The sequence below is a fragment of the Euwallacea fornicatus genome, chromosome 5 (assembly GCF_040115645.1).
Source record: "Euwallacea fornicatus isolate EFF26 chromosome 5, ASM4011564v1, whole genome shotgun sequence".
Classification (NCBI taxonomy): Eukaryota; Metazoa; Arthropoda; class Insecta; order Coleoptera; family Curculionidae; genus Euwallacea; species Euwallacea fornicatus.
The window spans coordinates 4,114,393-4,141,518 of NC_089545.1; the positions used below are offsets into that span (position 1 = coordinate 4,114,393).

Below are 27,126 nucleotides of genomic sequence, written 5' to 3' on the forward strand. Positions count from 1 at the left end.
TGCCTAATTGGTATTAAAACACACTGAATAACAGTGACATTTAACACAATGAGGCATAGACAATAAAATGGGTTTTGTCCGTTTCGGACGCTTCTGGTGAAATGTTAACATAAGCCAGTCGTGTTGCGGCTGCTGCGGTAAATCAATCCAAAACGGGCCCCGTTTGATGCGGCCACGGCCGTGAATTACGGCCCTGCACTCGTTTTGTTCCACGAATTTAAGCGATATGTTTGCCTAGGTTAACCGAATGGACATTACCATGTTACGCGTGTGTCAGCCTTCGCTTTTTCGGGAGCTGAGTCGTCCTCGCTTTATGAAAATTGAACTCGGATTTTATTAGAGAGATACAGTTCAGGTCGAGAATTCGAATTCGGACTCGTTCTCCAGAAAAGTTATTTTTCGAGCGATAAAATCCAACGACGACGCGAAAGGGGCCATTCCGAGCAAACCCTGCTGCCGGACATTGCGGCAATAATCGTTCTCGTTTTGCGTAATGTTGCGTACACGGGACTGTCTGTCTATCCCACGTGGTCGATTTGGATAAATGGGAATGATTTCGATCACCTTTTTTTAAATTGACATCCTGGATTGCTGCCTGAATTGCTCTTGCGACGTCAACAAATGTGACCACTCCTCTATTTGGTAATTTAACCATTTATGAATTCAGACGTTTCAATGGTAAATACCTGTATTGGCGTAAAGTGACTCAAATAAAACGAAGACAAAAAAAAATCGACCTCATTCACTTGTACTCATATACAAGGTGATACAAAATTGAGTGCAAATGTTTCAAGGGAATATTTTTGAGGTCAAAATGAGACTATTTCTTCCTATAAACTGGTACCTTAAATGCCATCTTTGGAGCTGGAGTCATCAAAAGTTCGGTTGAAAAAATTGATAACCTTACGGCAAATTGTGACGGCAGTTGAAATTTGCAAGTTCTTATTCTTTTAGGAGCCCTATTGAATTTTAGTTTCAAAAATGATGTAAATCTAATTTATGAAGAAAATAAGTAAAAACATCACGAGCTGCAGTCACCAAATTTTCTAGTTTGTCGTTACTATAACGATACGATAATACTATCCTTTCGTTCAAAAACGATTTCCTTGCAAACAACTATAGTTGTACCAAAAAACAAAAACGTAAGAAATAAAAATTTTTGATTTTTTCATAATCTACTAGATGGTGATTGTTAAATTTAGTGTTTCTCGGTGGAAACATAAAATGTGGACTGTACAAAGAGTAGGCCCCCCTCCAACCTTACTGAAATTAAGTTTACATCATTTTTGAAACAGAAAATAAATAGAACGCGAAAAAAACTACAGCTTGCAAATTTTCATGAAATTTGATTGGTAACTGTGGTCACAATTTCGCAAAATCGATGTTTTTACCAAACTTTGTATGACTCCAATTCCGAAAGGGTGCATTTTAGGGTACAGATTTATAGGAAGGAATAGTCTCATCTTGACCTCAAAAATAGCCTCTTAAAATATTTGCATTTGATTTTGAATCCCCTGTTGCATGCTTTGTCAGAGCAATATTTGTTGCAATGTATTTCAGCAAGAAAAAAATGTTGAAATTCTGTGCTGACTATGTGTCAGGATGTCCTTCATTTAAAACCGAGTGCATTTGCAGGTATGTAGGTACTAATAAATGTGTTAACCTCATGAGCAAGTAAGACAGATTATCTCGGAAAATATTCTACATATATGTCTATGTCATGAGGAAACAAAGGCGTAATGATCGATAACTTTTTGCTTTGCAAATAGAGATTTTTTGGAATATACAGGGTGTCCCAAAAACAAAGATGCAACAATGTATGGGGTGTTAGAGGATAAACAACTAGAGCAATTCAGTTAAACTTGTCTTATACAAAAGTTGTTTTTTGCTTTCTGCAGGGTGTCAAAGTAATTTTTTTCTTATTTTGTAAATTGGGAATGAATTTCACAGTTTTTGATTTACAGATTTGAAATTGCTTTCAGTGTTTTTTTTTCAATTTTTCCTTATTAACTGGTTTTTGGAGCTTTCGAAAACCATGGAGAATTATCGTTAGTGAATTACCATACTATTAAGTAGTATTGATGGCTGCAACCACTTCTAATTTGTCTGAATATATAAATAGATAGATAGATAATAGAGAGCAGTACACATACTACTTTAATTACTTATAATTGTTTGTGAAATTACTATATGTAATATTCCGTATTAACCTTCAGTATATCTCCAGTCGAAAACAGAAGAAACTCCCGCCAACGATCGTCGAAAAACCCCACAGATACATCACATCAAAGAGAGATCAACCTGCCACTAACTACGCTGTGTGACACAATGTCCATCTTTAATCGTGACAAGATGACGGGGGGAGGGCAACGGATGGCTGTCACAACCACTCACAAACTGACTTTTCAAAGGGCCTTCCCCCCACTCCTTTCTAGTTCTAAACATCGCGAAAGGGCATCCCGCGATGCGAGATGTAAACAGTTTGAAGTCAGTTCCCGATCCGAGCGGATCTCGGCCGACTGCCACCGATCGGCGCCGGTCGGCTTAAACGAGACGAGAGCTGCTGAAAACAAACGCCTGCTAATTTGATTTTCAGTTGTTTTCTATCGAGTGATCAGTGATTTTTTCTTGAGTGTTGAAAATATTTTTTTTTGATTGTTGGTGATAAGAATGGACATTGGCGGTTTTGAGTTTGAGGACTGAAGACAGGTGAAACAATGCGGAGCAAGAGTGTGCCGGTCAACTTGTTGATAAGGAAAATTCATACTGCTCTAGGTAAACGTCAACCACTGTTTTTACATGTTTCTGGACGGAGACGTTAAAAAGTTTAAGTGAATTCCACCAAATTCCCATGAGTCTAATTTAACAATTTGCGCACATAATAGGCATCATAACGAAGACGCCGATGGTCATCATAAGGAGAAAACTTCCAATAAGTGCTACTGCTTTTTGTATTTTCTCAAAGTTTAATTGTTGTTTTGGTCTCATGCTATCTAAATCTCAATAGAATTTTTTTATTGTTTGCAATTTATAGTAAATACACAGTTCAACTCACTAAATAGAAAATGTTGCGTGCTGGATCTGAAATGCTTCTCCAATGGTTGCTAATATATCATCGCCCACTTTTGAAGCTTGATTTTGATTTACCCCTGTTTCTGTTTATCATGTCTCCTAATTTTAAACGGAAACGCAATAAATTATAGTAAAACGGCTTGAATGTAATAATCAACCGCATTTTTGGCTGGGAAATATAGTGAAGAATGGTCAGAAGTAATAGCACAATTATTGCATGAATCTGTTTTTTGTTTTTTTATTTTATTATAGTAGGTACTTATTATTACCCTTGTAGGTAAATCCACCGAGAAATTGCTGCAAATTAGATTCAAGTTGGGACACAAAGTTAAAAAATTGATATACTAAAGTATAAAATGTTCGCAGAAAGCCGATGATTGAACTTTTCATTACACGAAATCAATATTGTCACTTTTTTATCACTTCTCTCGTTTCCCTTGGAGCCACCGACTTCAAGAATGGAAAAAAAATCCTTGGTTTTTCGTAATTTTTTTTAGTGATATATTAAAAAAAACGTATGTTTTGACCAGATTTCCAGAGCAATGACAAAATAATGGCACAAATAGGCAGTTGGAAGCATTACAAATATATTTGAAAACATAGCAGATTAGCGAAAAAAAAAATTACAAAAAGTTTACTTTTTAGTTCAATGTAAATCAGATGTATTAATGGCTACTTTTTTGGTTTTTAGAAGGTCCTAGCAATGCATAATTACAAGAATTTTTCCAGGGAAATATGTGTATGTTTTTAATAGAGGTTAAAGTTAATAGGTACCCAAACAATAAATATATGTACATAAAGCAATTTGCATGTTTGGAAAAGAATGGTGCTGAGAACATCAATGATCTGATCTATAATGATATTGGAAAAAAATCTTGCTTAGCTCTCAGTCTATATTATATTGGCTCGAAGTATAATGCAATGGGTTGTGGCATATTGAATTACCGGTTTGAAGTTCATTGTGTCTAAAACGTATGCTCATTTCTGCCTTCATTGCGTAAAGACTACTACCAGCATTGCTTTGGCAAATGTTTCAATATTTAGAGTAATACGATTGGAAGATTTTCATCGGTAGTTCTGTCTACATTTCTATTAAGCAAATTCGATATTGGAATAAAGTTTCAACTTCCATCAAGTGATTCTTTTACCGACTGGAATATACTAAATTCTAATATGGCAAATTTCAGAAAAGAAAATAGTTAAAGAGATAAGTGGTACTATTACTTTGCATGTGTTCTATATTTTCAATTTAAGTACGTTTACTTGATGGTAACTATGGAAACTACTTGTGGACTTAGATGTTCCAATCAAACGTTTATTTTTTTCTCGGTGCCTAAACCAAAGTGTTGTGGCTAGTGAACTTTTTATACTTACATATTGTCGGTAATGAAGGTTTTGGCTATATTCATTTGATCCATAAAAGATATAACATATAGGTATTATGGAGATGACAAGGAAAAGGCGGGAACCTAAATAAGCAGAAAATTTTCTTTAATAAATTAATAATTTCAGATTCACCACTAACTGGGATGGTGGCTTTGGTAGTAGTGTGTTACATAAAAATTATTATGAACAAAAACCTGTCAAAAAAGAAGATATTTGCAGAAGTATAACACACCTACCTCTGAATATATCATGGGTATGATTAAAAGGAAGTTTCTCTATACCTAGAGACGCTGTTAAACATGGATGAATCATGGTTTATATTAGTTGTAGATGAAGTTATAGCCAAACTGCGTTCGTTTAACCGCTGCCAAAAAATTTTCACATTCAACCGGAATGGGCCACTTCGTGAATAAATGAACTTTAAAACGACATTTACAGATTCTCATCCACTGTTTTGGAGGCAAAGATATAACCTGTGGAAGAATTCATAAGAATGTTCAGGTCCTCAAGACGATTTTCATTATCTCTAATCTGTAAACAAAAGTTGAGAAATTAATCTTCCAGTCAATTCTAATAGATATTGAGGTGTAATAGTGCCATTAGAAGATTAGAAAATATAATTTGTATGTAAGACATTGTACAAGAAACCATTTACGTCTTTGACAACATAAAATAAAAAACAATATCAAAAAATATATATCATAAAATAAAAAACAATTCAAACTTCGGCCGCAGACGCAATCTTCTTCCAGCGCTCTACACTAAATACCTACTCCGAATTTTCTAAAATTCAAAAGCCCCTAAAATTTGTACGGTAGACTGCTTTCATTACTGTCGATATTCGATTGAGTTTCAAAAATTAATTTCAGGATTAGCCATTGATTCCAGACGTTGATATACTGATACACGGAGATAGATTAATGTTTAATATGAAGGAAAGAAATTTGTTCTTTGTGATACTATATCCGGGGAGTCCCAGCTTCAACGTAATACGACTAATAAAAATTTGTAGTTATATCAGATAATTAACATTTTATTACGAATTTATGTCTTCTTTTACGGCCACCTAAAATTAAACATTCAAAACTAACGAGGGAGATTATTCCCAGTTATTTAACCTCCATTTTTATACACTGGTGGAATCCCTTGGCGGTCGGACAAATGACTCGGTGTCAAAAGGGCCGCACGCGCCACCACAATGCGGCCTCTCCTTTATAAAAAGATTCCCTCTTCCGACTTCCTAGCTCTTTGCCTTGCTACCGACTTTTCTTTCGATTGCTGGGTTGCCAACACACACAAGAAGTATTTTTCCAATCTCCTTTAGAATTTCATGTGTCTTAACTCCCTCTCAAGCAAAAAATATTTGTTTTTTTTTATATACAGTGTGTCCACGGAAAAGGATGCCCAGCATGGGGATTTGGTAAGGGGTGACAGTTGCGGAGTTCTGCGCCCCAGAGCGTTACATGCTCTCTTTAAGACTGACAACGACTGCCATGTTGAAGCTTGTACAAAACTGCGATAGAAGAGTGATTTCAGTTTTCAGCCATCTCTTACCATAATATGAAAAAATAAAAGAGGGATTCTAAAGTTTCGATTTTTTGATAACTGAAAAAAAGAAAACAATTTTGCGTCGTTAAAGTAGTCCCTCAAATGCACGACTTTTCTCCCATATGGTCAAGTATGTATCTACAAGTATTAGCATTCGCAAAATCCCCGTTCTGGACATTCTTATCATCGACTCACTGTACATTTAATAAGGCCGAGCAGTGCTTGAAAAGAGGAACGGCCCATTCCCGGAAAGATTTCCGACAACAGGGCAAGTTTGCAGTTTCTTCTTTCCTTATTATCTGGATCTCGTCGCATTGTTCCAACAAAGTCAACCCCAAGCCAATTGTTAACCTCTCCCGCTGTTTGATGTGTCGAAGGGGCCCCAGAGACCTCGATACAGGTTTAACTCGATCGGGTTTGGGGAGGATAATTTGCACCGGCAGGGTTAATTGAATTTTCAAGGGGTGGTTTTGTTCTCCCAACACAGTTCTTTATTAATTTCTTTCCATAAGGGCACCATCTAAGCGATGTGTCAAATAGAAAATGAGTGGGTTTTGATTGCCAGTTATCAATCTCCTGGAGGTTATTAATACGTTGGCACTGAAAGGTGAATGGCAGGAGGTAAATGATAGGCCCATCTGTTTAGTGCGAAATAATCGAGTGAGGCTGAACGAGTCGAGAAAAAGGAACTGAATGTAATGATCTCAATTATCATTTATGGAAATTGCTCCGTATAAATCAAGGGGGCTCGCAATAATCGATTGAGCATTTCAATCTGATGTAGGCTGTCACTCTGTAGTCTACTGAATTAATCGAGGCTGTGTGCAAAATAAAAAATGCCCTCAAAACAGAGGGATACGGAATGAAAAGACAGTGAAAGATTTCTCGGTACGTTTATATTTTAAAATTGATACGAGCCTGGATATTATGACCGCATTTGTCAAGAGTTTGATATTAAATCTCCAGATGGGGTCATATGTCTTTTACAAAAGCTGTTCTAAATCTTCGGTAGTGTAATTTAGTACCTGGCATAAATCAACCGGTAGACGGCGCTGATTAATGGCTCTGTAACGCTTTTTTGAAGGGCTCCTTCTTCTACGGTTAAAATTCTGGACGTATGGAAATATTTGTTCGGATTAGACAAATCAAGTCAAATTAGACAAGGCAATAATGTATTCCTAACCGTCTGGTGGCATAAACAACGAAATCAATCTATTACAAAACGGTTTTAAGAACTGTGATTAATAAAGTTAATAAAATGTTAACGAATTGCTTAGTTTTAGTTTTAAATTAAGTTCACGCGAACTCTGCCTGTGCAAAAATATTTATGCGGGAGCCTGTGGAGGTTTAATTGATTTTTTTATAGATTTTTATCAAACAGTAATGGTAACCAATTGTCCAATGAAATTTGTATGGAACATGAATAATTGGAGCTCTTGGAATTGAACTATCGATTTATCAGTTACATCATTTGCAGCCACAAAGAATTGCTAAATAGCTTCTGGAAATAATAAAATTACCTACTACGCTAACGGTCCTTTTGTCATCCCTTTTATTGCGACCTTCAATTTTGCTGAACCTCAGCATTTCAGTCACATATTTGCACACTTTCAGGCATCAGAAGTCCCAGTTTTCTAACTACGGGACAGTCATGTACGATACGTTTTAAATTTTTTTCGCCCCCCATCCGTAATCGGCATTCTCTGCCATCCCTATCATGTGTACGTAGTCATTCAGCTGACAGTAGCAAATTTTCAGTCAAATGACGACTCAGGTTTTTTCCAAAACCTTAACATGACGCGAATAGTGGTGGGAAAGCAGGATGACAGTTACACATTTGAGTCTGGTGCGAGAGAATACGCATCCTCCTGAAGCAGATAAGTTTTAATGGTCAGTTTCGATGCCCTTTAACTTCTTCTTTTCTGGTTCTTCAGCCAGTTTTCGTTATTGTTTTTCATTAATTTCAACTATTTCTAATGCAGAATGAATGTTGACATGTGCTAATTCTCGAACACCATTAGGGCACACATAGCATTAATCGAAGCGAATAGGACGTTTTGCGGTGACAAGGTTCAGACGTATATTAGACTTTAAGCAACTCATAGCATATGCAACGTTTCTAAATCGTCCGCTTTCGAATGGACAGGAGTCCTACTTCGGAATGTTAAAAAGATTTTGCCAGTCAGCTGCCTGGTTTCTAAACACTAAAACGAATTCCTCTTTGACGTTCTTCCTTTTCGGCAAGATGACGAAATAACCGTATCTTAACATGTAATAAATTATAGTACGAATTCATAAATGGTTCAAAAGTCAACTTCATTGTTTACAGGTACTTTCTTTTACATATTACCGCTTCATTGAAAGCAGATTAAACTTTGAGCAATTTGCCACCACGACATACAATAAGTCGGCGCTTTTTTCAAATCGCATGAAGATTTATTGCAAATGACAATTCACGCAGCAAATATTTAAACGTTTAATTTAAAGTTGGTTAATAGTCGTCGGCATTGGAGTCATAAAACTTTTCAAAGTGACTGCCTGCGTCTTTCTCTTACAAGTTCTGATTAAATATTTATTCTCAGATAAATAGAACTTGTCGTGAGTGACGTTCTTTTATTGATATAATATGTTCCATTATTTAGTATCGTGTAATTTCTTCATTTCTGCTATCGTACAACAATCGTACCTCGCTGCAAAAAAAGAACAGGGCGCTATAGTTATCTTACATTGGAAACTTTGTGATAAATACGTTGCCGCAAAGCTTCTTTCAATTTTATAAGAGAATTTATGTTCTTTGAAGAACCATAGCTCGTTCGAAATTGCTATTTAGGGATTCAATCACTTAACTGCTTGTTGAAAAATATATGAAAGATGCCATCATGACGACAGTCTATTTGTTCAATTTCATTTTCAAAGAAACTGAGCCATCCAATTAAATTTTCATTAAGAAATCTGCTGTACTTGGATGATTAAGCGAAGACTATCACTTCGAACATACCCGATTGCACGGGAAAGCGATTTACATTTTTACTCGACTTGGGGGGAAATGACGCTTCATTTGAGCATAGAAAAAATGTTTTTGGTCAAACATCCTCAAAGGTGCATAAAAATCTCATAAGGAAAAGTAATCTATTGTTAAAGTGTTCGAAACCAGTAGAGCCTAAGTGAGCTTAGCAGCTAAAAAATGTGCACCTGACATTAATGTTCATTCGGAATACGTTATTGGTTAACTTTGCCTCGCCTGTAACCTGAAACATCATAGGGAGATCAAGGTTGAGTCACCCACCATACGACATACGGACAACAAAGGCAGAAGCCCTGAGTTGTTGAAGAATCTGGCAGTGACTCCACTTGGATTCCCAGCTGCCACTCTACAGATGAGAATATCCTCCAGAATATTTATCGACTTAAACCGAATAATAAAAATTGGTTAGTTCGTCATCGATCATCTACAGATTTAATCTATTTTCACCTGTTCTAAACGTTAAGAGATCGCACAAGATCAAAGAGTAACTAGTCATTTATTGCTTCAAAAATGGCAGAAAACGGATCCCTAATTAGAGCTATGGAACTAAATAATCAAGGTTTATTAATCCTCTCTTCAAACATCTGGTCCGGATTTAAGTGATTTAGTGTTGCAGGTGTAATTAGGGTTGGTAAACTGTGGGCCTGATTCTGTTTGCTCGGTTTTTCTTGGCTTGCACAACAGACGTAATGTAGAGCAAGTATGGTCTGGTTGTCTTTGCAATAACCAAAGATATAGATGCATTTAATTAAATATGATTTTTCTAATTTTTCCGAAAAAACTGACATATATCGCGATCGCAACAGGTGACGAAACATTTCGTAGCTAGTTAGATAATATTTTACTTGTTTAAGAACTTACGAAATGCCCATGTATTTCATATAGAGTGAAAAAAACTACGAAGGGAACTCATTAGGGAACGTTTTTTTTTCGTTCGTGCCATTATGCGGAATATTTCACTCGTTTCACTCGTTACGTAAAGCTGTGCATTTCGTAACTGTAGACCTAGGTAACTACTATGGATGCCATAAAACTGAAATCGTAACTCGGGGTAAAGTAATTTGATTATCCGAAATGGAAACACAATTTACTCGCAGTTAAGTCCAAGGCAGCCAGAAATCCAGTTCTTCAAAAATGTATCGCGAAGTGGTTTCTGAAAAATTAGGATTCACCCCATTCTTTTCGGCAAGTCAACATTCTCTCTTCATGGTTTTACCTCCTCATCATTTCAGTGACTATTTCCGTACTCAGGACCTTTCTCTCCCCATTGAGTAGGTGAAATTGTCGTCGTGTGTTCCATAGCATTAACCGCGGTTGTTAGGAACAGTAAATAGACACATTAGGGACCGATTAGCGACTATAATTAATGAGTATTCTACCTTTCGAAAGCAACACGTGGGCCACACAGAATTCCACTTTAATAAGATATAAAAACGCAGAGCAAAGAAGCAGAGAGAAGTCCATCCATCTAATCCCACTTGACACGAGTCGTCCGATGGCGTCTAGTCGAGTTTATCTGGTTTCGATAAAATGGTGACATCTGACGTCCATCAAGTCCAATTAATCGGTTCTTGCACGTCGGGAAAAAAGTGTCGATGCCTTAAAAAAAGTAAGCTAATCTGACCTGTCAATCTTTCCTCACATTATAGCCGAACGACTCAGGTAGATGGGACTTTGTCTGTGTTTTAATTACTTCTTCCTGGGATCAAAACAATTTTAATGATGTCAGATGTCAGATTGTCGGTTGTTGTCCTCTTACTAACGACATCCTTTGTCTAGATCGAGGATTTATTATTATTATTAAGGAAATTTCAGTTGATCCCTTATACCGGTCTGCGATAAAAATTAGGAGTGGTGATCGAGGACGTGCTGTGATGGCTTTCAAGTTCTGCCAGGGGCAGATCGAAAAAGTGTTTGATGTCGATTGTAGAGGAATTGAAACACGATTTCAACATTATCCATGAGCACAAACATATTATTTCTAAGCAGGCAAGACAGGTAAGGTGCCTCTACCATAAATTATATATCCATCAAAAAACCTATTTTTGGAGCAAACATTATTTTCATTTGGCATTGTCACAATGATTGATGGACAATTTTTGTAAATGTATGTACATATTATTAGTTTCGAAATGCTCTACCCTGGCTGCCAGTCACTTTTTACGGAATTTCATCAATAACGATTGATTGATACCTGGCAATCAATCAACTTAATATCCAGGTGACAGCGCACTGCGACCTGCTTACTGATCGATGGACTAGAAACTGTCGTAAATAACCAACCAACAACCTCTAATTTTTTTGTATCAATGTTCCTGTTTTATAATTGATTAATTATCCAGCATTAAGAGAGAATCCTTATAGTGTCTGATGTTGATAAATCTAAATTTAGCTTCTAATGGTGAAAACTTTCCGAAGGTTTCACAGTCGATTACAGGTTTAATGGAATTGCATCTGTATCTACGCTTCATAATTGTATTAATTCTTCCCAGCATTATTTGTTGAATTATCTTTAGCACCAATCTATCTAAACTTAAGATTCAGACGTGATTATCTAATATCTTAATTAACCAACTGAACAAAAACGTTTTCTGCTCGTGTGCAAAAAAATGTACTCTTCTGTATCTAACTTTCTTCTAGAACTACAGCGTAAAACAGGCTTTTGGATTCAGGAGGTGCGCCGCAAAATAGTGATTTTACACGGAATTTTACATCATCGCTAGCCAGCGGATTATTGGTACGAGTTAGTTTGTTCATGAAATCAAATTCTTAAATATAACGAAAAATTACAATATTCAAGATAAACGAAAATCGAACCAGTTAACCGTCCTAATTTACCTGACCTCCTTTTATAGCTTCCGAGATCTTCATGTTGAACCCAAAAAACCGATACCCTTTGTGCGCTCGGGGTTTTAACGTATTTTAGATATGGTGTCTGGTCAGTGCGCTAAAAGGCGAAACCCGGGAACGTTCGGAAAATGGAAAATTGCATATCACTTCCTCACTGTGCTCTGGTTGTTGAACACGACCACATTGTAGCCATAGTCAGTTTTGAAATTAAAGCCATTATTAACATTTAGTTGTTATGCGATCTTCGGTTTGGCAAATTCCCCTCTTCCAAAAAATACTTCTCCAACGCCCATGGGGCACATGTTCCTCCAGTAACCTGACAAGATTTAAACAGCTTCCAGCATTCAGGAAATTCTTTTCTGGATAATCAAGCGACAAGTCCGATTTTCGTACAGTTAATTTCGGAGTCAGACCCCGTCTGACTGACGGACAGTTTTATTATTGCCCAGAAAGAGCGGAAAGAAGAAGAAAAGTATGTGCTAATGGAACGCAATATGTCAGGGCAGAGGACGAAAACAGAGGGGGTGCCGATTTCGTGGAGTGAAGTTTCAAGGTTTTGCGAAATTAGCGATAATGTACAGACAGACATAGGTGGATTGATATCTCGTCCGTTATCAGCTTCCTAAAATATTTGTATCCTTTTATGAGTTATTACCGAAAGCACATCAATCAATCTTCCTTACGACACTGCTGCATATAAATAAATAAATGTTTGCAGCAAATAGATTTGATGTAATTTATGATACCTGGTAGCCTATAATACTCTGTGTCAGTTAAAACGGGTTTGATGTATTTCGTCTAGGTAGCAAACGCACAAACAACTAAAAATGCTCGTGTTTGTTAAAAGATGAAAGATTGTAAATCTTCTTCATTTCCTCGTTCAACGTACGCAGTAACTTCTTATCTGCCGTCAGTGATAAATTCTAATTACTATTTGAATAGTGCAAATGGTCTAAATCTCTTAAAACTGGGGAGGAAACATCCTCCGAATGGATCAGTGCACCCACTTCTTGGCATTAGAGGCGCCCACGTGCTCGGATACAATTAGCACATGACTTATGGTCGCTATTATCTCAAAGCACACCTCTCCACTTACGGTGACTTGTCCATCGCGTTTTATGACTTTAAAAAATTACAAACCCACATTGAGATTGATGGATCTCGGGAGCTTTCAGACCAGTCATTTGTCTTTCTTCCGCTGAACTCATGAGAACAATAATGCCCTTTGATTTCTTCTCAAGATAAGTTGTTGCATCTTGGGTTACCTAGACCCAGGACAATCAGAGAATAACTAGACATATTTTCCTAAATGCGGTTCTAATTATAACGACTGTCCGTACTTATCGTGGCGAATTAAATATTTCCCCAAGCGTTTCCCAGCTTCCAGAATCAATGCTCGCCTCGTCATTGATTTCCAGACGGACAGCAGGATGGGTCAGGGGATGGTGGGGGGAAATGTCACTCGGACAACGACGCTGTCACTCTCCGAGACGTCTATCCCTGAAGCTTCGTCTGCGGCGACTTACCTTTAAAATCGATAAGCTGCATTTGTTTTATCAAGGCATTGTCGGAGGGTTTGGCTCTGTCTTAGGCAGAAGGATAATCCGGATTTTCCTGATTTTAGAACGTATAGTTTAGAAAAAGCAATATCGATATTTATGCATTACACCTAGAGTTGAAATAGCACGTAAACGCCGTGATACTGTGGTAAGTTGAATAGGCAGCAGATTCCCAGGAACTTTGCGACATAGAGAAATGCGCGTAATCAAATAAGTGTAAACGAATTAGCAGGATACAAATGGATAAAGGAATTAAGAGGATATAAATGAATAATGAGGCTTGTATTACGTATTAAATACTTGGGATATGTTCCCCTACGTGCGAAAATTCCTCGAAAAAAAAAACGATACTGTTACTTTTCACACTACTTCTAGTATAACCCATTAGTCATAACAATACTGATAACGCTATTATGATGTAGTGTTTCACAGCTAATTAGACCCAGTCAAACCTGCTCGAGACCCTTCTCGTGTTAGTCATTTAGATAATGATGCCCATTGTTAAAAAATTTGAATCAGATGTTGTCCATGTGGATATTCGTAGTGCTACGTTAACCATATTTTTCCTACATAGAGTGTTTATCAGATAGCGCAGATGTCCAGCATGGGGATCTGACCAGTGCTATTACCGAGATGCAAAACGGTCGATTTTTTATTACCTTTTTAAATGATTTTATGCCATCGTGGTTTTCGCTAGTTATTATTATCTAAATAATTTTCTGGGTTCTTTACATCGCATCATTCTCTCTCGTCTCTTACCTTTTCTTTCGCTCTCCGTCATGACATTTTCTGCACCAATTTCGGCTCGCAGCATGTATTATGTGTGTTGCAAAGGAATTCTCAGATGGTACCATGGAACAAGTGCAACCTTAAATGGTCCAATAGATACTAGTTCGTCTGTTCCCCTAGAACATTCTTGGACTAGATCGAATTTTGTCAAGTGATATTAAGTCTCTTGACATCTTCGTATCATCGATACTCAGAAACAACGTTTTCTCCCCTTGCATTGAATCGGAAGTATCCCCAGTTTATGCCTCGCCGTTCTTCGCATGCATGTCCGTGTTAATCTGAATGAATTTCCTTTTGCATGACTACTTTTAACTAACAACCTATAATATAATTAATTGATTTCAATTAGTAAGACATAAAAGCTGAAGGCTGACTTGATCGTTATCATTTTATTGTTTCAAATTAACGCTTATCCGTAAATGTGAAATCACACACCCACTTCGCCACTTAAAAATACAGTAGGATGTTAAGCAATAATAATTAATAAATCATTATTGCCAGCAATATTGTTATATGTCAATGTTTCGTCGTGGTTAGAGAATTATTGTTACATTGTTGTAAGATTTTTAGGCCTTGTTCTTGTTATTTCTAACATAAATCTTTCTTTTTTTGCAGGTAAGACATATTGCAAAGTTTCCTTGCCTGATCTCACCTAGAAGCCTATGATAAGTACGGGTATATGATAAGTAGATGCAAAGTGTTTTGAATCTGTGACCAATATCGGTTCTAAAAATAAGCGTTATTGCACAAAGCTAATGTCGTTATAGGAAAGAGTGCAGCAGTTACAATGTAATAAAGCAAGACTAAGCGATTAGCACGCTGCCTTAATCTGACATATTTACTTCTGTTTGAAGCTAAAAATATCATATTTTATGGCAGCTTGTGCGGAGAACTCAGCACCATTTTAAATTTAAATGTGGAGGCTACTTGGCTCGTTTTGTGCAACATCCTGAAGAAAGAATGTTTTTGCTATACCAATCATTCCTTCCTTAGGTAATGTTTGTTTCGGGAAAACTGCAAATGTTGGTCAATTACCACCAATAGAAAGTCTATTTATGCATGACGATGATTAGGGCTCGGTATCAATATCAAGTTGGGCAACTAGCAGGTTTGAATGATGAAACTCGTTACGGTTTCGAAAACGCCGATATTTTTACCACATGTTAACCAAGTCGTACCCGCTCCTGTTTGATTCCAAGGAGCTTCCTGACCAACCTTGTTGAAACGATAAAAATACTTTTCTTTTATATTTATTTTTTGCTGTGCCAATTTTGCAGAAAAGCTTAGGTTTATAAAATCTTCATAGGAAATATGTATACACTGTAGTCTGCATGCATATGCGCTATTTGTTGCAGTTCGAAATGTCGGGATTCTTACTATTTTCATGTGTAATAATGACGCTGCGCTGTATATTGTTAAGTGCCTCGTTGATTTGTAGTAGTTTTTGGGATTTTCAATTTTTCTTCACGATCTTTCCACTACTTCAGAATGCTGTTTCACAGAAATTTATGTTGTGCATCCACCAAGAAAACGAGCCGATGATACAAATTGATAGCCAATGCTGGCAAGGATTAGAGGGCAAGAATATGATTTTCGATATAAAATTGACTTTTGCCACGCCAAAACACACTAGAAAGTTGTCACTTCTCTGAGGGTTGCAGAAAAAGGCAATAAACTTGAGCATTAATAATTCTTATCGGTGTTAGTCAGTTCAGGCGGACAGACGTATTGAAAATGAACCAAATTGCCGAACACCCCATAAGGAGAAACCAATAAAAACCATTAGATCCTCGTAAAGTCGCACCATAAAATTTAACGGAGTACAGTCAGGGAAAATAAATCCAGGTTTTCGTTAGTATGCGCTGCAAGTCCTTTGATTATTGCTTCTACTTTAGATCTAAGAAACCGCGTGCTCTCTCTGGCACACGAAACTCTGAGGGTATCAATTCTAAAACCTCCCGTGGTTAATGCTTTAGCAGTAGGTACCTAAAGAAGTGTCCGATAATAAGTTGCCGAGTAGAGGTGCGAGTATCGAAAATGTCATAGTAGGTACTCGTATATCTTCTCCGGGTGGACAGAATGACGAATGGGTAGTTGGTTTAATTAATGCAGAAATTTGCAGAAACGCTCAAAATTCGCTAATTAATGGCGACGTAAATTAGAACAACAAATAAATCAGCAGTAAAGTTGCAGTAGCGTGTGTGTCAGCAACGATGCTGACCGCAGTGGCCGGTAGCAGTACAATAAAACGGGCAACGGTCCTTCTGCATGGCCTCTCCTTTAATTTAGTAACGTTCGTTAACGTGAGTCGCATTAATTTCGGCTCGAGTTTTCGCGCTACAGCCGATGCTGATTATGTATTTGCTACATGTCTTTGAAATTTATTGGCTTACGAACTTTCCAGCATTCAGCGGATTTCGACTGGTCGAGGATACCGCCTTGCTTCACCTCACCCTTTTAATTCGTTTCCCTATTTCTTCACTATTCGATTTTCAAGTGGCATTTTTTGTCATTTTTTAAAGTCAGACGGGAATTTATTGGACGTTGTGGGTCGGAACCATAACGAATCGACACAAACTATAACTATTTCTTGTTAACGAAACGAATTCTTACATTTTAAGACACGACAATGACGACAGGAGCGAGTACATTATGTAACTCTTTTTTTTGTCAATGTTCATCAACTGTATAGTCAAAACTTATTCTTCAGAATTATATCTACTTTTAGTTGTCACTTTTAACGATGGTTTTAATAGAGCTTTAGGATTTTGCATAAAAAATATTCCCCGAATTATTTTGCCAAAAGTTTGCGAACTTCTTTCGATCTCCAACAAGTGGTCGCAGCTTAATTCCTCTCTGCCTTTGGCTCTTTTATTTCGGTTCGTCCGCGCATAAATTAGTGCGTACTTCTGGCATGGGTGAATTATCTTCTGGCATGGACGAACACTCGGAGTGTTCTTTACCTCCAGTAAGCAGGCACTGACAGAAAATCGAGATCGCTCTTTACAAACACATGCATCACCCTGTCGACTGAAACACGTGATTCAAACACCACAAACATACTTTTGTTGAGTTTCAGCCTCGGTTGCACGTTATCCTTCACCTTTTTTTTTATCGTTCTCTTAGCCGGAGCAATATCCCCGTCATTGCGCATTTCCTAAGGATCCAGGGGTATTCGCTGATTGGCAAACTTCTATATAATTTTTAATTCGAAAACAGCATTAAAGATACATGTGCGTAATGAAACTTTAAACCGTATGTAATAATATTACGTAACCGCGCCCAACTGGGACACGATTGATCTCACCATGACAACCGCGCTATGATGCGAGTGCTCTATGTGTTGCTTCACTACTTTGGAGTACAAACGCAGGCGTCATCTTCAGAGATGAGTGGCATGATATTTATGATTTTAAGGGAAGTTTTTGGTCAATTGCCCCGTCCAGTTTAAAATTTTTTTTTGGCGTTATGGAACTTGGTATGTCCTGCAAAATGCATTGGGCACTACTCGATGGCAAGCCATGTTACGTTGTTCAACGAAATTACTGACCTCGCCTGCGGGTCGGTTGCAAACTTTGTTCTCGCTGGTAACATGTTTCTTACTGTTCTCGCAGTGTAATGTAGTAATTTCTTATGATTACACTTAACTACAATTCCTAATGGCGGGCCCGCCGTTTGTGACGATCAACCGGGTTAATGTATATCTATCTATTCTGTTGATAGAAATCTGATTGACAAGTGTCTCTTGTTGCTTGGCGCTAAAATAGCTGTTATTGAGCACAATGCAATGCCGCATTCTCGACCTAAACCGTGTAACCTAAAAATATTTTTAAATGCTCCCAGCAATTAAACACGTCTAGCCACTCAGAGCTCTATTAATAAAACAGCTTGTAGCGATCTTTGCCATGCATCAAACACGGCGCCCATAAATCGTCTTCTAGTGTGACAACTGTTAAAATTGCTTGTTAAAATTTTACAAGTCAAAGGCGTAGTTGGGGGGACTAGGTGCTAATAATATATTTAGTACACACCACTGGGAAATAAACATCATACGACTTATTTGAGAATTGGTAAATTTACCTTTTCGGGTTGCAAATAAATCATAGAGAGAGGTGGTACAAACGAGTCTTTATATTATGAACACTCTTTAATCACTATGATACATAGGTAGTTATCAGCTTTGCAATTTTAAGTCATCCCGGGTATGTTCACCTTTACAGTCGTGTAAATATGTGACATTTTAGTTTAGTAAATTCCTTTAATTCAAATTTGTTCGAGGTGTACGATTTGTAGCGTTCTAGCGAGCAAGCTCGCGGAGTGGGGTGCCTAACCGTCGCCCCTTTTAAGCTCAGTTGTCCCTGCTCCTTTCATACTGCGGATACCCATAAAGAATTTGTTTATCTCAGATTGCCGTTTTATTGGTCGTCTGAATCGACTCCACGGATGCCTAACTTACAGATTATGGCTTTCCTCTACGTAACCTTGCCTTTTTACTCTTTTTTTTTGTCATCTGGTTATTATCTCGGTCATCATTTCGTTAAAACTCGTCTTACCCCTTTGGAATTGAACATCTCGGGAATTTTATTAAACAATGCACTCACCGAGCATCACCGTAGTTCCAAACGTCCTTAAAATAAAAACACATCACGTCTTAAGTTGGAGCTACGTTGGAAATCTGGAAAAACTTAATGGGCGTCGCGAAAGGATTGCATCAAAGACCACCCCGGGCCCTTTTTCTAGGGCTAACTTCCGAGGTGTGCTGATTGCAGCGATCATCAGCTCGCTTTGCTGAACGAGTGAAAAGAAAATAAAGTGATGGGGAAGGGCCCGAATGCCGCTAACTTTATTAGACGCGTCTAGTTTCGATTAGAGCCCCTCACTTCCTTCACCGGTCTTTGCTTAATAGGATATTTCGTATGGGGTTTATCATGATGGGAAGTAACAAAAATTAATTTAGTTCACAAACTCACTTGTAAAAATCTGATTTTGAACATTAGACGAGAAATACCTTCCGTTGATAGCGGATAGATGACTTTCTCGGCAGCTTCATCAATACTGCAGTAAAATTGTCAAAGACATAGACATGAGAGTTTTAGGATCAGAAGAGGGAGTAACGAGGACGGGCCTAACGTAGATTTTACAATTGGATTGAATTGGTGCTCTACGCCGCGCATGTCAATGTTACTATTTACCTATCAGTAGTGTGATCACATATTACCTAAAGCCATGTTTCCTAACATCATTATCTAATATGGGAGATCGGGAGAATAAATTACGTCAAGTTTCATTTCACACGAGTGAGCAGCATGTTTTATCTTCGAAAATGTTCGAGATAATGGCGATCAAAATGTTACACTTCGTTTATGGCCGGAAGTAGATCAGTGCATTTTGAAAGTTTTAAAATTTGTGATTGTCCAGTTTTTTTAATTTTTCATCTCGATAATATTTTATAGTTCCGTCAAAATTCATAGAGAAATATGGAAACCAATTGTGCCGTTTAAAACCGGTAAAGAAGCGCCGTAGTGATGGGTGTAGGCTCAATGTTAAACTGGTTAAATTAGCGACAAGTCACGCCTTCAAGGGTAACTTCAGCTGCAACGAAGAATCAGAAGAGTGTCTAATGTTATCGGTCAGTGAAAATCCAGAAATATCGCTTCGCGAAATTTAACATATCACAGGTATTTCCAAAAAGGCAGCTGGGTTTGTTTTACGCAAACAAAGGTACCAAGGCATTTATCGCATTTCCCTTGAACGGGATTTGGAAGAAGCCCTAGATAATCTAGCTTTGGCACATAACAATCGTTACCTTGAGCGCACTGTATACTATATAAAAGCTTTGTAGGTTTTATATGGTATTTTATAAAACTAATTGCGGTTTTCTAACCGCAATTAGTTTTGGTATTTCTAAAACTCGCCTTGAATATAATTGTCTAATATGCATTAGTTATAATCTAACACATCATTTTGTTTGATATTCGAGCCCATTATTTTTGACCTTTTAATATTAGTGGATTACCTAAATAGCAGTCATGAATAACTTACCCCTTTACATGGATTAAATCCCTCTATTCACAACTCGTCATTGTAATATTGATCAATCAATTAGGGTAATCGAATTCAAACACAGGCTGCCTTTTGCTTTGTAAACATGACACATTATTATGCAAGTTACCGGTATATTAACAACAGACTGTCGCCAAGGAAGAGATTCAGGAAGTAGGGCCGTCTGTCAACTGTCACGTATGGGCGCGCCGCATTTGTCATGGTGAATCATGGCACATACGGCCATGTCAACCAATACGCCTGACAGATTTATGGGCCGAAGCAATCGCCTAAATGCCACTTTTATGACGTATGACTGTTTATGTTTAGCAGTTATTTCCTGGGAATTTTCTCTTGCAAATTGAGATCTGGTTTGGTGCGATTGGAATTGTTCGATCATTGCCGGTAAGGCCTTTCCGATACAGGGGAAAAAAAGGCAAAAAGCATTCCGTTTTTATATTTTTGGTGCGACTAATACCAGAAATACCAGTGTCACCGATTGGTGTCCATCAAGGAAAGTGATCAATTGTGACGACTTGTGACAAGTAGTGTTCACTTTTCATTGGTGAGACAAGCCATTATTTCGTTTGTTCTACACCGTGTTCCAGTAATTGCAAAAGCATTTATGTTTGTTACTCAATTTCAGTTTATTCTGACGTAATATCCTATTTGATCATCACAAATTTTCGTTTGATTTTGTTGATAAGTGTACTTTGCCCAATCATATGAATAGTGAAAATACGCGCGTGCGCGCACGATGCATTGTTTGTATTAGTTTGCGAGTCACGATTTTCAGGCTATGAGGGGTTTTGTCGATTTTCAAAGGTAGACATACAATGGAATGGTGTATTATTGGATGCGCATGTAATGAAAGACCTCATGAGAATAATTCTTATTATGTGCTATTGCATTACTGTACTTTCCCCAGGGCTAAAAGTCCTCTTTAAAATTACAAAATTAATACCAGCAATTTGAGAAAAAGGAAAGAAGGTTAAAATTGGGTGAATGATAATTCCTCTTTATTCATCTGAGAAGGCAACTGAATAAAACTTTCAGTGTTATAGAGTCGACTTCTTCTTCTATGAGAATTACCAGATTTTCCAGAGTAGCAAAATTATCCAGTGAAGTTATTTATGAATCAAAGAAATCAATTTTTGTAGCAAATAAATTAATTCGTGGTATTGGTTGTCGTTCCCAAAGGGTAATAATGGAAAGTATCGACTGTTACAAGTCCGAAATGCATTTTTGTGCTTGCGCGCACAGGAAAATTCTGTTTTCCGGACCTGCAATAAAATGTTATTAAAAATATTGAAAAATGTTTGAAACTAGACCTTGAATTGAAAGTCGAAATGTCTGTTTAAAAAATCTAAGGGACTTACTTGGAACTGTTAAATCGGTAATTTAAATTTACAGACAAAAATATACTACTCGTTGACTCCAATAGAGGAGTTACGTTAGGTCCTTTTGGAATTTACTTTTTAAAAAAAGTAAATAAAAATACAATTTATTAATTCATACACGTTTGTCATTATCTTCAAGAGGATGTTCAAATGACTAACTATTGCTAATTATCCTTATTATCTTAATCTCATCCCAATTCTGTAAGTTTGGTCGTGTCAAGAGAAAATCTTCAGCCTGATCTAGAATTTTTGATTTTATGGCTAACAAAACATATTCTTGCTGAGATTAGTCGTTATTGAAATATCTTGCATGGAACGTATCTATCTGCTTAAAAAAAGTTCTAGTTTGGCAGGGGTTTCGTCAAAAGTTTTCAATAAAGAGACTGTAGATCTCAAAGCGTCTGCCATAACTATATTAATATCTAAATTACAATTATCAAGGTCTCCTTCGTTATAGAGCTGATCAATATTATATTCCAAAATGGAATTATTACTTTTATTACTAGTTTCTGAATTTGCTCTAATGCCAGGGTACGTTATTTCACTTAAAATTTGTTTTCTAAATTTTTTCATGAATTAAACATGAAATATTTATAACTTAAAACAAGATTCCTCTGGTGATGAGGTGGATGACTTACTCAGTCTCTACTCAATTTGTGTTGACGGTTCCTGTGGGAAGAAGCTTTGCCCGAGTTGCACTGTTTTTTTTATGGTTGAATGGGTCCTATTTCCGACTGACTGCTCGTTGTTGGATTTACCAAAAGGCGATGCGGTCAGGAGTCACGAGGTCCTCTTGTTTTTTGCTTGATCCTTTCTAATTTGTTAAGACAGAAGGTGCTGGTTGCAGGGTGAACTTTTTGAGAACTCAGAATCACGAAAATTAACGCCACTTTCTGGGTCGTAGATACTCACACCACTGATTCCCGATTTTTCACTTATACATGCACCCGAAAGGATCCTACCGACTGCACCAGCTACGTTAGGTCCTTTTGGAATTTACTTTTTAAAAAAACGAAATAAAAATGCAATTTGATAATACAATTTGTTAATTCGTTCACGTTTTCCACTATCTTCAAGAGGATGCTTAAATGACTAACTAATGTTAATTACCCTGAGCTTTTATAATAAAAAGATGCTGAGTCTGTAGAACCTGGAGCGTGGTTTTGTTTTGTTGACAAAATGTGGGACATGTGTCATTACCTTTTACAGGGGAAATGGTCATATAACTGAGGCATGACCAACAATTGTCATTGTTAAATTTTTACTAGAGTAGTAACTTAATCATATCAAGAAGACGTGTTAAATTTTTTTTCAATTACCCATGTATCACAAACGGTGATTATTGCACGTTCCATCGTGCATAAAATGTCTTTATGATGCCCGTATGGTTATTACGGGGACAATATTAAAAGTTGCGGCATGGTTAAACACTTTGACAATTTCATAACACTTCTTAACGCTTAAAAGCTTCAATTGTAGTATTGATGTACTTGCAGTAAAAACTATTATATGATATTCGTGTTTAAGAGGCTTTAAAGCTTTTGCGCCTTATAAAACACTCCGCTGCGCGTCGTGTTTTGTAATGTCGCGCGTGCTGTAAAGGCCTTTTTATACGCTTTTAGAATATTACTAAAGGTTGGCTTTCGAGGTTTTATTATAGGGCAGAGAACTTGTTCGACAAAAAAACTCCGAAACCCCACATTGTCGGTACTGCATGTGAGATTGGAGCAAAATGAAAGAATTTTTGATTGTTTTAGGTTGAAGACGTACGCCCTATGAATTTGTCTACAATTATTCATACGGCATTCGACGTTAAACTTCAAAAGCAATCGCGAAAGAGTCCAATTTAAACGCAGGACCAACAGAGCAGACAAACATCATAAACGGGCGGCGTCTTGCTCCAGCATTATCCAGTTAATTTCCCACTTATTCCCGTTGATTTTCGACTTTGCGTTGCCCAATTTCGCCTAATACGTCCCGGAGGAGCCACAAAACATTTCTGGAAACGCGTCACCGACCGACGTCGACGAAAAACGAATGAATAGACACAAAAGGGAGAGATAAAGAACGCCAAGCCAAAAGGAATAATGCATAATTCGCTCATAAAATATGTCGGGGCTACGAATTGAACGCTATCCTTCAAAGGGGGCAGGTTCGACCTAAGATTTATTGGGCAATAAAGTATTATAATTAAACGGGCACAGAAACCAGCGATGTCACTCGCTCTGGATCTATAAATCTAAAGGGTTCCCCCCCCTCCCGCCTCGCTGGACTACGTGATCATGCGGGGTGAAAGATGAAATGACTACCTCTAATTACGCGGGAACTTACTACAGACTTCGAACTGAAACGGCTGTAAAATCCTGTATCGCCTTCAAGCATCAACCGCAACATCAAAACCTAGAGTTTATTTACATTATTGTTACTTTACGAGTGCTAATAGATTGTAAAGTTTTTGTTAAAGTCTCCGACAAAAGGGTTGCCACTTGAAAGGTAGTAAACGTATATAACTCGGGTGTAAATACGTCATTAAAAGGTTGTCGTAGTAAATTTCAGAGTAATAAAGTTTTTTTTTTTGTTGGAGGGCTCTGAAATGGTGTTCCCAGTGCCTTAAGCACTAGAGGCTGGTATGAGGCGAAAGATGAAATTCAATATTCGTTGTTGCCAGATACAGATTTGAAAGACGACCTCTTACGTCGCCCCGGCTCAAAAGAAGCAAAGCACTTTATAACGTCAGCCTAAACGTGATTTACGTCCGAAACCTTATTTTATATAACGTCACTGCAGTGAAATCTAAATGTGTCAGGGGAGCCTAATTTATTGGTACTCAGTGTATGCTTCGTACAGGCGTCACATCTGCAAAAAGCAGTATATCCGTCGTGTGACGCAAGATAATGACAGCTCTAAATCAAATTATGACAGCTGGCTTAAAATACCCTCTTGGTTAGAGGCCTTTCGGGCACGTTTTTAGTCAGAAAACTTTTTCGGTCTCACGCAACGATTTATCGACGGAATATTCATAAATTTTCATTTATTTCGGCTTGTTCCTTTTGTTGGCGTCGTTGTAAGGGACAGCGAATTACAGGGGGTGACTTAAAAGGGAACGCAATGGTTACGGAATATACCCACCGAAGTTTCGCGTTTCAAAGGTCGCCTTTGAAGGAATCGAAAAATTTTATAATGCCGACGCATGTGCCTATTTACTGCCAAACTTTTACGACTAATAAATATAAGCATTTGTTTGTTGCTCGTTATTTATTCGTGATTTATTTGTAGCGAGACGTTCAGAAGCGGCACAAGTTTGAGCGTAAATAACTCGCGAGCTGGCGCTCCTGATCTTTTTCCAACGAACGTGTTTTAGATTCGCGGCCTCATTGTTCTTTATGGATTGTAAATAATTCCCAATTTAATTTGCTTTCGGAGATAATTGTAGTTTACAGCCGTCAACGAGTTGCCAGGCAGTTTGTATCCGAATTATGTCTTTAAAGTCAAGCGATGATAGATGTACAGGGTGTCCCATGTTCGACTCCCAACACGAGCACCTCGGAGATCATAGTAGAGAGGGTCGGTTCGTGACAGCAGTAGTTTGCCTTTTAAATAAATAAAAAAAAAATCCGATTACCTCCGGAGATATCGGGAAAAAAACCGATAATTGCTATTCTAATTTTCGTTTTTGCTTTAAATTACATAGAAACGTGAAAATTGAGAACGTTTTCTTAAGGCGCTTTCTCTCACACTGCAAGATCGAACTAGCTGTTGGGAAATGCGACGTTTCGATTTTTCAATACCATCACCATTTTTCTCCCAAATAGGAACCTGACGGTTTAATTTTACGAATTTGGCTAGTTATTAATAATTGAAAAACAACCATGTGTCACCCAAATATAGTTTGTATGTACTTGCGTTGTTTGTTTGTGTCCATTTCAGAAATTAAACACAGAAGTTTTTCTAAAAATTACGTTAGCGGTTCTTCCAATATTTAATCAGTAGAATTATTAGCCTTTATAAGTTTAATTTGAAAATGCTCTTTGAATGTGTGAACAACCAGAATATCTAAAATACATATATTTTTAAAATTCTGACAATGAGTACTTTTCATCCAGACGTGGCAAATCGACAAATGTAACATACGGTTGTTTTTCAATTATGGATGAAGAGCCGAATTCGTGCGAAAAAGGCCAGCTCTCCATATAAAAAAAAAAATTGATGATGATATGGAAAACTCGAAACGTCGCATTTCTGAAAAAAACATTTTCTTGTTGTAGCGCGGGAAAAAGCGGCTTAAGGAAGCATTCTCAATTTTCATGTGTCTATGTGATTTAAAGTAGAAAAAAAATAAAAATAAAATAGCAATTATCGTTTTTTTAATGTCTCCGAAAATAATCGAAATTTTTAAACAAATAAAAAAGTTGCAAAATCTCATAGTCACAATCAAAGTTGTGTCTCACAAAGACACAACTTTGTCTCCATTTAATCAACTCTGTATTTCCTACGGCATCCTAGATCTCCATGTTGAGAGCCGAATATGGAAGACCCTAAGTCGCTATCCCTTCGAAACTCAATTATTGTTTTAAAACCTTTCAGGTGTGATTATAAGTCTCAATATCTGTGAAATCTTGCCGTCAGCTTCGTATTATCACAAATAGATACCGACGCTAAAACTTGAATTGCATTTTTACTAGCAATGATATATGGGTTATGGTAGATTTTAAATAGTCTTTTAGGCCACAGGGAGACCGAGGTTCGGACTCAGTCTAGTAGGGACGTTCTCAAAGGCCAGTTAAATTCTCCTTCTCAATTTCGTGATAAGTGAGAGGCTCCTAGAACCATTAACGAGGGGGATAACTATCTTCACGTTTCACCTTAACTAGGCAACGAGTATTGGAGGATTAAAATCTGAGCATATACATATTATAGCGCTGTATTTTAGCCAACAATAAAATAAAATATATAAATTTAAAAAATCGTTACTGTATCTCTAATCTTAATTCGAACATTTTCCGAAAACTTACATTAATCGTAGTGTCTGTGTTTCCCTTCCATCCGAAATTTCCAACTTGCAGATCAGAATCCAATTTGCGGCGCTTATACCCCTTGTTAGCCCTCACTCAAGGTGTCTAATTTTTTGACCTAGACTAACCTTTAACTTATCGATCTGATTTGAACTAACCAAAACGCACTGAGCTATTGAAAAAACTGGGATGACAATACCTGCTTTTGCCAAAAACCTCATGTTTCGTGTCGGTGAAAGTGGTATATTAAGATACCAGTTTTATAGGTAATTAATTCATTGTCGCATCAGTCCAAGTTGTAAATCGAGTAACGAAGCGACGGGTTTTGCAATTAATCTGCGTGAAAAAGACCCTACAAATCCTGTATTTTATTCGATTTTTTAAATTTTTTATTGAGCAGAATTTTAGATTTCGTTTTCATATTTATGTGATTTACAAGAAGC

At 37.3% G+C, this 27,126-nt stretch overlaps 1 protein-coding gene across 6 annotated transcripts in view; it reads left to right on the top strand.

The window, feature by feature from the left end:
* The window catches only part of tio (tiptop), a 119,084-nt gene that overhangs the window by 73,988 nt on the left and 17,970 nt on the right, over positions 1-27,126 (top strand). For 2 of the 6 annotated variants that reach the window (XM_066282001.1, XM_066282003.1), the window contains exon 1: positions 2,477-2,775. The exons of 3 other annotated variants lie outside the window; for them this stretch is intronic. In XM_066282001.1, the coding sequence (XP_066138098.1) occupies positions 2,718-2,775 (58 nt within the window). In that variant the 5' untranslated portion in view covers positions 2,477-2,717. Of the gene's footprint in view, positions 1-2,476; positions 2,776-27,126 lie in introns of those variants that run through there. One more of the 6 variants, XM_066282005.1, reaches the window with a different exon arrangement.